This window comes from Geospiza fortis, unplaced genomic scaffold (assembly GCF_000277835.1).
Source record: "Geospiza fortis unplaced genomic scaffold, GeoFor_1.0 scaffold206, whole genome shotgun sequence".
NCBI classification, from domain to species: Eukaryota; Metazoa; Chordata; class Aves; order Passeriformes; family Thraupidae; genus Geospiza; species Geospiza fortis.
Window position 1 is genome coordinate 2,143,058 of NW_005054311.1, and position 11,044 is coordinate 2,154,101.

At 37.9% G+C, this 11,044-nt stretch overlaps 1 protein-coding gene across 1 annotated transcript in view; it reads left to right on the plus strand.

Moving 5' to 3' along the window:
- The window catches only part of INO80C (INO80 complex subunit C), a 29,521-nt gene that overhangs the window by 13,122 nt on the left and 5,355 nt on the right, over positions 1–11,044 (plus strand). Inside the window, exons 2-3 of the mRNA XM_031055634.1 lie at positions 6,359–6,536; positions 9,443–9,554. Of these exons, the coding sequence (XP_030911494.1) occupies positions 6,359–6,536; positions 9,443–9,554 (290 nt within the window). The remainder of the gene's footprint in view (positions 1–6,358; positions 6,537–9,442; positions 9,555–11,044) is intronic.

Consider the following 11,044-nt stretch of genomic DNA (forward strand, 5'->3'; position numbering starts at 1 on the left):
TATACATCTTACTGAAAGCGTCTTTGCAGCCAACCCTTCTGTCGCAGACGTGGATAGAGTTAATCTTGTTCTAGACAGTACTGTTTCATCAGTCCTGCATTGTTACTGAGTCTTCAGTAAGTTCGCTTTCAGAAATCTAGCATGGTTATAATGTTGGAAATGTGAAAATTTTTAACCATCATTTTGACTTGAGCTTAAACACGTCTAAATCTGACACCTTTCTCAGTGAATTATTTCCAGCAATGTAATGAGCTGCATTTTTGTCTGCCAGAGGGTATGTGTTCAAGTTTTAATGGCCCCTGTCATGTCATCATACAAAGTTAAATGATTTAAATATTCAGAATGTGCAAGAGCCTGGGCCAGCCCTGTTATAGTGAGAGCTAATATATTAATCAAACAGCTTAATATATGTTCCAGTATGAGCAGTATTAGCTGGCATTCCGTTAAATAGCTGACATTCAGGTTCTACTCCCAATTTTAAAAAGTCTGCTCATATCATCGCTGCTGTCATCTAGTGACATTCTTGCTCTGTTTCCACATGGCATTCTCACTCACTGTAATTGTCTGCTAGTGAAAATACAGGTATTATCCATCGATTTTATAAATTACCATTTTCTTCTCTGGCTGCATGCCACAGCTCTTGTCAGGATATCACAGAACTTATCACAACTAAAAGCCAAGTAAGTTGCCACAAGTTGGATATTGCTGCTTTGGAAGTAACCTTCTACAGGAATAATTAGACATACACCATTATTGCAGCTGAGTTAAAGAAACATTGTAGTAGTATTGTGATTATGAAAATCAGCTGCCAGAAGAAGATAAAGGTAATTTAAACTATTTATTGAATTTCACATAGAAAGGTTGAAGACAAGTGGGTTCCTCAGTAAACTGGGTGCTTGGGGCCAGACCCCTCTAATTACTTCATTTTCAATGGTGACATACAATACTCTCATCATCACTATAAGACAAAGCCAACATTTCAGAAATACTTAATGTAGAAAAAAAACACAAACCAAAATCCAACACGTGTAGATCTTCATCTACAATTCCTGTACTCAATATATTGTCAAAGCTAACAAATTAATGATTTGCAGAAAACAGAAAGAATCAATGTTTTCAGTATTGCTTTTGCATCCTTAAATTAGAAACTCTCTTTACAGTTCTCATAGAATTTAGTTATGCATTTAAGTTTTGATTTACCAACACACTGTTCAGTTACCTTCTGGTTTTAAATTTTGTTTTAGCATGTAAAACTATTAACACCTAGTGAAACTGGCCACTGATGGTCATAGTATACCTTCACTGATGTGCAAATCCATTTTTTTTTCTAAGCCATGACATGTGTGGTATGCAGCAATAGGATGCCAGAAATGCATGTATTTACATCTTGACTTTATGTTTCATATTTTCATGGGTTTTTTAATACACAGTAAAATCCTATTAGTCTAAAGTAATAAAAAAGTTATAGAATATAATCTGAAATTAAATAGTTAAGAAATTTTACTTCAGTATATATCAGCTATTCTGATATATACTGATGTTGTGCAATTTTAATCCTTGCTGGGGGAATTAAAAAAAAAAAGAAATTATGTGTGAAACAAGGACTTTCATAATAAGCTAATTTCACCTGGTATTTGGTGTCATTGCAGACACCCATCCCAAACCCCACAATGCTGATTCCACCTAGAAATAGCCAAAACAAAGAAATCAGCTTCCATGGTTTACAAGTTTTGCTTGTCCTCTCTAAATAAAACCAGACAGATGGCTCAGTCTTTGGAAATCATGTAAAAACATCTGCGGTAGGGAATTTGGAACAAAATATATACAAAACATTAATAGATCTACCAAAGCCTAATACTGAAAGTAGTATGTGAATAGGCAGCCTCCCAGTGTGTTTCCTCCCAGTACAGACAGTGTATACAGCAGGGTCCAAGCTAGGCTCATTCCTGGGGTTTGGCTTTACTCTAAAGAAACCAGTGGAAAGGTAGCAAAGCTTAGCTCAGGTCTCTTCCCCAGACTTGGCTGCTCGTAAAACAAATTTATTAGGACTCCCAAGTGTTTGCTGCAGGTTTTCAGTCTCAAATTTTTGCTACCAAGTCCTCTGCCATCTTCTCCCTTGGACGACTGTCACCCAGTCCTAGGACATAACAGGGAGGGCATTGTCCCACCCAGCAGGGATGCTCTGAATACTCGATAGATGGTCCTGTGAAAAGAGCTGCAAAATAGAAGCTCACCCCCTCGCTATTTCTTTCGTCTGTCCCAGGAAGGATAGAGGTTGCCAACTTGCCATATTGTGGTTGTGGTTAAAATTCAGCTGCAGCACATAAACACAACTTTACAGAGGGAATAAAATTGCACAAGTGCTCCTGTAAGAAGTATTTGACCTGCTGCTTATGACTTCTGATACATGCCATTCCAGTCAAGGTTGTTCAATGCCTGGGGATACTGGGAGGAGGAAGAGAAGAACAGAGAGGGGTAACATGAGAAGCGGCAACATGGACTTCAGTGGGGATTAATAGCCACAGAAAGAGGTGCTGGGAGAGGATAAGTTACTGATAGTTACTGATGACTTAGCTGCAGTCTTTACTGCAGTGTTTTTATCCTTATTTGAGGTAAAACTAGAATAAGCATGTTCAGCTGTACTGACGTTACATCTTCATTTTTCCATGCAGGTGTAGCCTGTAAACGTAAAGCCACTCCAAAATCTTTGTTGCTGTGATCTTCAACAGACTATGGAGAAAAACATACTACTTAGTGACTAATGTAGCACAAATTCCCTGTAGTCCTAGTTACATAAACTACCATTTAAAAGACACAATTTAGTTATAAAGTGCACGTTAAAAGCTGCTCTCTCCTTGAAGTGTATATTGAATTTCCCATAAAGATTGTTTACAAGATCAGTTAAAAAGAAACTTTAAAGAAGCTTTTGAGCATTTCAGCCCATGGTTTCACCTTCTTTTTAGCCCCACAGCAAAGCATGTGGGATTATCCCAGGAGTCTGGGGGTGACGGAGTTAGCTAAGAGAGTGTCTCGGTAGGGAAAATGTGCTGGGGATGGGCTATGGACTGGGCAGGAAGGGGAAGCTGGCCCACACGTGACTGGGGGTTACAGCACACATTGAGCAGAGTGTGTTCCCTGGTGACAGACACTTCCTCACTGTGCTCACGCCACCACCGTCACTTCGCAGGACTACAAAGGGCATTTGAATTCTTCCTGTTTGTTTGTCCCAGCACATGACAGCGAAGGATGAACTGTCTTCCAATCTAAACGACCAAGAGAACAAGCACATTTGGGAGAGATTTGTTCAACTGATATTAAAAGTTAAATATTACCTTTACTGTGTAGTAATTGTTCACTGAGGAATCGCTTTTCAGGCTGTAAATAATGGTTTGTATTATCACTGTATTATTCACTTTCAGGAAATATGTGTTTTGCAGAACAAAGGTAGATCCATATCCCCTGCCTTTAAAAAACTTTCAGAAAACAAACCTGAAAAATTACATGAAGTTTCCTGTGCTTTAAATCCTGATGTTTAAAACATAGGCCAGAGAGATTTGTAGATTTTATTGGCATTTGCAGTTTGTGGCTATAAAGCTGCAAAGGATATCAGCTGAGACTTCTGCAGGCTGCATGGGAAGAGCTTTTCAAAGCTCTGTACTGCCAGAGTTCATGCCTCTGTGCAATAGCCCATTATTCGGGAAGCAGTGCTTCTGCTCAACTCTTTAATGTTTTTCCAGAAAGAGAAGCACATTAGTTGAGCATCTCTCTGCCATGATCCCATTGCTAAAATTCAGAGTTTTCGTACAAGCAGTGCTGAGTGAGTGAACTGGCATGCCTCTGCAGTATGTCTTTATCTCAGTACCCAGCATTTAACAGGAATCATAATACTCAGTCTTATTTGCTTCCCAATCTGTCACAGGGCTCTGAAATCATGGTATCAGCTGCATGCCTCAGCAATATGAAAACTGCTTTACAGCTCTGCACCCTTTGCCTTGGACAAGAAACTGCTGCTCTCAAATTGTCCATGACAGATCCAGAGGCTACTGCTGGCATTATGTCTCACTGGCACTGGAGGATGACTTGGGTGATCCCATGAACCTGATGGGCAGCAAACCCAAAAAGCAGCAGTTGCTGCTCTAGATCATGATGCCTCTACCACCATGCAAGGGATACTGGCACCAATAATATCAACATCTGTCCTGAATGAGAACTAGCCTGACTCTTAGCAGCTCTAATACCTGATATCCCTTAGGAGCTGGTACGGAAAAGAAATTACATGTAATATTTACATTCAGGAATTGTCCTGCCAGGAACAATTCCTTACTTTCCTTCCCACTGCACCAGCAAGATTAGCACTGAATCTACACAGAAAAAAACACTGAAGACAGTGAGGATAGTATGTAAGTATATCCAGCTGCAGAAATTACAGACTATATGTATAAGGAAGTTTCTTCCCCTTTACTGTTTGACTATTTTTATTTGCTGAGTCTCAAAGTACTAGTTACTATTTTGAGTTATTGTTGAAATACTACTCAAAGCCTGTTTCATAGAAACCAGAATACTTACGCGAAGATCACTGAAGGGGCAAAAGCGATAATTATCTGTAGAACTGGGTTTAAAACCAACCAGATGGTACCAAAGAAAAGGCAAGAATGCTTTGAAGAATAAATCTGAGTGCTGATTCTTCCACTTAAGAGAATTTACACTGATAATGAGCAGTATCAGAGATAATGAATTCATGAAAAATAATCTTGTATTTCAAATTTTGTCTTTCTCAAAGCTGACTAATGTTTGCTGCTGAAATCTGAAGTGCTGGAAGCATGCATGTACAAGAATATACTTTGAAACCTACAAACTCAGTGTATAAAGCCACTTTACTCAGGATTGATGAAGATATTTTCTCTGCTCACTGCCACATAATGTACATGTTTCTAAACATGCATCTGCATTTGTTCTGTTTCTCTGACAGTCACTGCTTTTTAATGTTTTCTGTCCTCAATGGAAGAATCAAGTTTAAGCTACAGGCTTCAGTGTTGCTTCTGCTGATGTTATTATTGCCTTATCTCCTGTAATATAAACTTACAGAGGACTGTGTTGTTTTGAAAACAGATTATTTCTATTATTATTTTTATTTTAGTAAGGCACTAGAAACATTGCTTTTTTACTTTATATTTCCAATATTTAAGATCTCTCTTTGCTATGTTGAAAACAGGCACTGTAGAATGACTGAAGTATTTCCCCTAAGAAGAGTTCAACTTGCCTAGTCCCTAATCCTGTAATTACTTTTGCATGTATTAAAAGTAAAAAACACTTCCCTTGTAGTCACATGGAGCAAGATATGCTGAATCATGGCCTTTGCTCTATAGCTCAGTTTGTAGAGGTGCTTCCAAGAAGCCACAAATAATAGCAGTCCTTTTTTTCATACTTAAATGAGTATTGTATCAACACAAAAGGTTTTTACAGGAAAACACTTTTCCCCCTAAGTATTATCTGTCTAAACATAACATGAAACAACATTTTAACCGTCCACTCAGTAAATACTGACTTAGCTTTTAGCCAAGCTTTTACTCCAAGTAAAAAAAAAAAAAATCAAGGAATGAATTCCTATTGACTAAACTACCAAACTCAGTGGCAAAATTTGCACTGACTTTGGGGTAGATGAGGATTTCAAATAAATATTTATGTGTGTAGCACTGGCTAGTTCTGATAATGTGGAACCTTATAGGTCGCTAACAAATTTTTAAAAACCCATAAACTCAGCCGTGCAGAATTATCAGAAATTGCTTAGACTGCCACACAACTTTTTTAGCTTTCCAGTCACACACATCTTTTCTGACTGCTCTTCCTGCTAAATAAGTAAACACACCATAAAGAAAACCTTGAAAATACTAACTAGCACCCATGTAGATTTTGTGAAGCTTGCATATAAAAATAATATATAATAAAATACTTTTTCTCAGTCCTTGTTCAAGCACAGCTGGCACCAAGGATGAAGAATAAAATTATTAATTCATTTTTCTTTAGAAAGTTGATGAAAAGCCTTTTTATAAATTTTATATATTCCTGTTAATACTTTATACAGAACATTCTAAAAGAGTGTACATTTCTGCTGTTTTGGGTTGCACATACTGTCTTGCACTTTATAAAGTGAGATGAGGTAGCTTTTATTAATACTGCAATAAACCCCATGCAGTTTTTACTCAGTGGGCTTTGGCCACTCTATTCCCCTCCTCCCTTTGTGTGTCAGTTGTAAATTGATTGAGAAATACTCTGTTTCATGCTTCCCCACTCTTGGCATACAACATCTTTAGATGCAAAAGAGATAGGAAAGCAAAAAGGCAACAGGTAGGTAGTACAGCACATGCCTCCATCTCCAGTTAAACCTGCTCAGAGTAACAAGCAATAAGACTGTATTTTTTCTGCAGAGTGCAGGTGGAGAGGCTGTGAGTGAAAATAAACTTCTGAACACAGACTCCAGCACAGGATCAGTGGAAACTACTGCCAAGCCGTTACCATTTAAAGACCCAAACTTCATTGTAAGTATATTATTTGAATTTCAAACTTTTCCCATAAAAGACTTACTAGGATTCTATTTAACCATGTTCCTAGTGTAAATATTAAGAAAATAAGCTTAGTAGACAAATAAAAGGTTGACAGTTTTTAAGAAATTCACCTCAATCCATGTAACACCACGGTCTAAAGTGCACACTGTATTATAGCATGAGAATGCCACTGGTCCAGAGGTAGAACTGTTCTATTAAATTCTGGAACAGAGTGAGGAAACCTGTTAGGTGCAGGTAAGTGTGGAAGTTTTATGATATGGTATCTCACAAACTACCACAGCTAGAGAGGAACAATTAATACTATGAATGTATGAATCCCATGTTCCAGTTCCAAGTCAAGGCAGGCTGCAAAGCAGTTGAGCTAGAAATTAGCCAGAGTCATTAGCAACTGAGATTTTGCTCTTCTTCTGGTCCCTGAAACTCTTAACAGATTTGTGGTGTCTTCCAGTCATGGCTAGATTTAGAAGCAAAATGCTCTGTGCCCCCTAGACGTCTGGCCTGCCAGCATTCAGTCATATAAACACTGACAGCTGATGAAATGCAGGCTCCTAACACTCTGAGGGTTAAACTAGGAGAGAAGGTGAAGAAGCTTAAATTAGTAATGCTGTGTTTGTTTTTGATATCTTTTTATCTTGCTGTGCCAAGGCCAACTCATTGGCACACTGTACAAATGCTTTCTACACAAGCAAACCTCTCAGACTGCTGGTCCTAAACCAGTACTTAGAAAGAAGGATTTTATCCCAGATATCACTCTGCATGAACAAGATACAATATCCCACAGAACATAATGAGTAATCGGGCAACACACAGCTCACTAAGCACAGGTTTGGCTGGGGCTATGAAATTAATCTCTGACATGTGAGTTGCTCTACATCTGTTTTGCAGACAACTTCAGTCATGAGAGGGGGTTCAAACAACCCTATACTTTGCTCACTAATCCTCCAGCAAGCACCAGCTTCTTTGAGAAATGGGGCTTACTGCAAAAGCTCCTTTTGTGCCCAGAGGCATCCCATGTAGCTTCCACTTAGGATTTAAATATCTATGAAGCCCTGAGCTGATCCTTCAGTTCTTAGAGGGATGTCACCATTTCCAAAGAGTCAATACTAATGTCTGCATGCTTGAAATAATAATGAATGTACAGGGTCTTTGGCAACTGCTGCAGAAATAATAGGCAGTTATAATAAAAACCATGAAATTGTCCCCTCCAATACAGTAACTAATTTGAGAAGAAATGCATTGCATGTTAAGCAGCATTTCATTGGTATGACCTGGCAGTAATAATTTGGATGGATTTTTGCATCTTTCCAGCCTAATTTGCCTTAAAAGGAAGAAAATAAATCAAATAGTCTCTCCCTCTCCTATGTATGCTCAAGTTTGAATCATTAGCTCACTGCAGAGGATAGACTTAAGAGAAGAGAAGGAGGAAGAAATTACCTCTCCCTAAACTTTCAGATTGGAATTTACTTTCATTGGCAATGGGTGAGGGGAAAAAGACTTTCTGACACTTGGGTAGAGCAATAGCTGCTGTAGAGCAGTAGCTCCACCTGTCCTAGCTCCAGCTTTCTCTGAACTTTATTTGGTTCATATATGCTTGGCGGTCATTGCCTTTTCATTGTAGGTGTGTGAGGTCATGCTCAGCCCCATTTTCAGGAGGCATAAGTTCATATAAAAATAGGTTGGTTTTGGGAGTACTGCACAAAAAATCATTTTGCAGTGATTTGGGGGAAAATTACTGCATTGAATTTGAATTAGTGGTGTGGAAGTACATGTAGTTTCATCTCATGCTGTAGCAGTCTCTATTATGCAATGATCTTTAGATGACTAAGGTGTTACCCTAAGAGCAAATATTTGCTTCTGTCTTTTAAATCAGATATCCATCACCAAAACCCAGTATATCATCAGCTTGTGAGCATCTTTTCTGAATATATCTTATGTCTACAAAAAAAGCTTTCTCATTGAATCCTTCCTCCTGTCATCCTCATCAATTTAAGTGGTTAATTTATAAACATTCACAGCAAAAGTGTGTTTACAGAACTTCGCTGAGTTTCAATGAGACTCATGGGGCAAGTAGTAATTATTAACAGAAATAGCAACTTCTCAATTGTAAGAACATTTTCTTTTTCTGAAGTTAAGCTGTAAATCTGTGTCCTTTGATCATTTAGAAGTAGTACAGTATGCTGTGCAGCTTCTGTCTCTGGAGGGACATAAATAAATTACTCTGTAGCAATCGCATTTGATAACTGCAGCTGCCATTATAGTACCTGTGGCAAGCCTTCCATTAGTGTTCCTTTCAAAATGCAAAATTGTCTTGGCAGCCAACATTCTGTTTATTATTCTTTTTCTATTATTCTGTCTTCTAGCCTTTGAAAGAAAAATAAAATTTCCAGAAAGTTTCTCAGTATTTATTACATTTTGCAAGATCAGTTGTGTTTTCTGCAGTCATGGATAATTTGTAAAAGAGCTGTACCTGTAATATGCCATAAAAAGGAGAGAGAAAATTTAGCTGTATAATCACAATTTTAGAAACAACTTCATAGTAATAACTTCTAATACAATAGGAAGTACATACAGAATCCTGTATTCTCAGGCTAAGCCTAACCACATTGATTTTCTATTTCCATGTAAAAAACAGATTTTAATTTCCTTCAGTTAATGGGAAACTTAGAAGCTTTGACACAGTCCAAAAAGCTTTGTTTTTGCCTGCAGACAAGATTAGAGTGTACAGTATAGTAGCCTGCTGATGAAATAAGTGAGAATAACAAATGGTTCACGACAAGATGAGACATATCAGAAAGACTATGAAATAGAGGTGTCATGCTCTGAAAGAGTATTCTTTGTTTATTTTTTTTTTTCTCTAAACACCATATTTTTAATTCTAGCACTCCGGCATTGGTGGAGCAGCAGCTGGCAAGAAGAACAGAACATGGAAGAACCTAAAACAAATTCTTGCTTCTGAAAGGGCATTGCCATGGCAACTAAATGATCCTAGCTGTAAGCTGCTTAGACGCTTTGCATGTATTTATAAATAATAGAATCCACACAAATAACTTTCTTTAAAACTAACCTAAATTATTTCATCAGTGCATGCAGTATCCTGCTTGGACAGGGTCCAGTGGTACATTTAAGATTTCTCCAATTGCACTCATCAGCCCTAAGTGGAAACTAGGGGGAAGCATATAATTTGGAGTATCATGGCAAAGTTCAAATACATTTGGGGGGGAGAGTTTAATAAGGAAAAAATATTTATCCAAACCAAGTCAGAAACCCTTATTCCCAAGAGATTTTTGTCACCTTTTCACTGGTTAGGCACCTCTTCCTCTGTACAGTCCAGAGGTCTTTTGGTGGGTGGCTGCTGCTTGATTAGCTATATTTGAGTACTTTTAAAATAGTTTCTGCTAAGCCACATACCTGCAGTAGCTTAGACCTCAGCCCAAGCTTCCTATCCAGCTCCTTATCCTAGATTCTTGGGAGATTTAAATCCTACATCCTCTCTTTAGTGCAGCACAGCTGAAACTACACTATTAGCAGTGCTGATTAGCAGTCCTAGCTGGTTACATCCACGGGAGCAGAGTTACAGCAGTGGTCTTAATCTAGATACTCTTCAAGTCTGCTTGTAAAGTAGGATACTGTTGAACGTAGCTGCTGGCAGAATGCAATCCTCAGATTTTATTTAGGCAAGTAGAAGCATTTCAAAACTGAGAATATGCACACACTTTTTGTCAGACTTGGTGCTTTATCCAAAAATAGCTTGCCGTTTTTTGAAGTGTTTTAGACGCAACTGTTACAGAAAAATGCAGACTACTGTGTGTTCCTAGCCATTGTAACTGACAATCTGCTGATGTTGCTATTTCTACTGTGCTCTGTTTGCAACCAGAAATTTGCAGTACTTTTATAAGAAGGAGGGAAAAGAAATTCAGTTTCATATTTAAAACCAGTTGTCTGTGGTATTAGGGTCTTTTGAATTATGAGATGATGGGTTAGAAATTTGATATGGATGGAGTGTTTGAATTGAACATAGCATCTGAATGAATTGCAAGAGAGATCAGGAAAGAGGAAAGAAATCATTCAAATACAAGATATTTTTGTAAACATCCAAAATAGAGGATTTAACTACTTAAGCATATCAACTGTATCTTAAAAATGTTTATGAATGATAATTGCTATCTAAAGGGCACCAAAGAACAGCAATTTCCAACCCTCAGTTTAAACATTCAGACAATTTTCTAGGTCATTGACTGGGCTTAAAGTGGTACATGCTTAAAGATTTAACTGATTTAAAAGATTACTTTGCTTTTCTGGATTATAGTATTGCAGAGCTGCAATCTTGAGCAATGTTTCACAGTCTTACAATAAAGTATGCATTTGATAATGGTTATTCTTTGCACGTGACTGACTGCAAGGGAATTCATTAAGACTTAGAAGAAATGGACACATTTCAAATGTCTCTGGCATTTTCCTTCTGGGGAGGGCAGTTCTGCCTG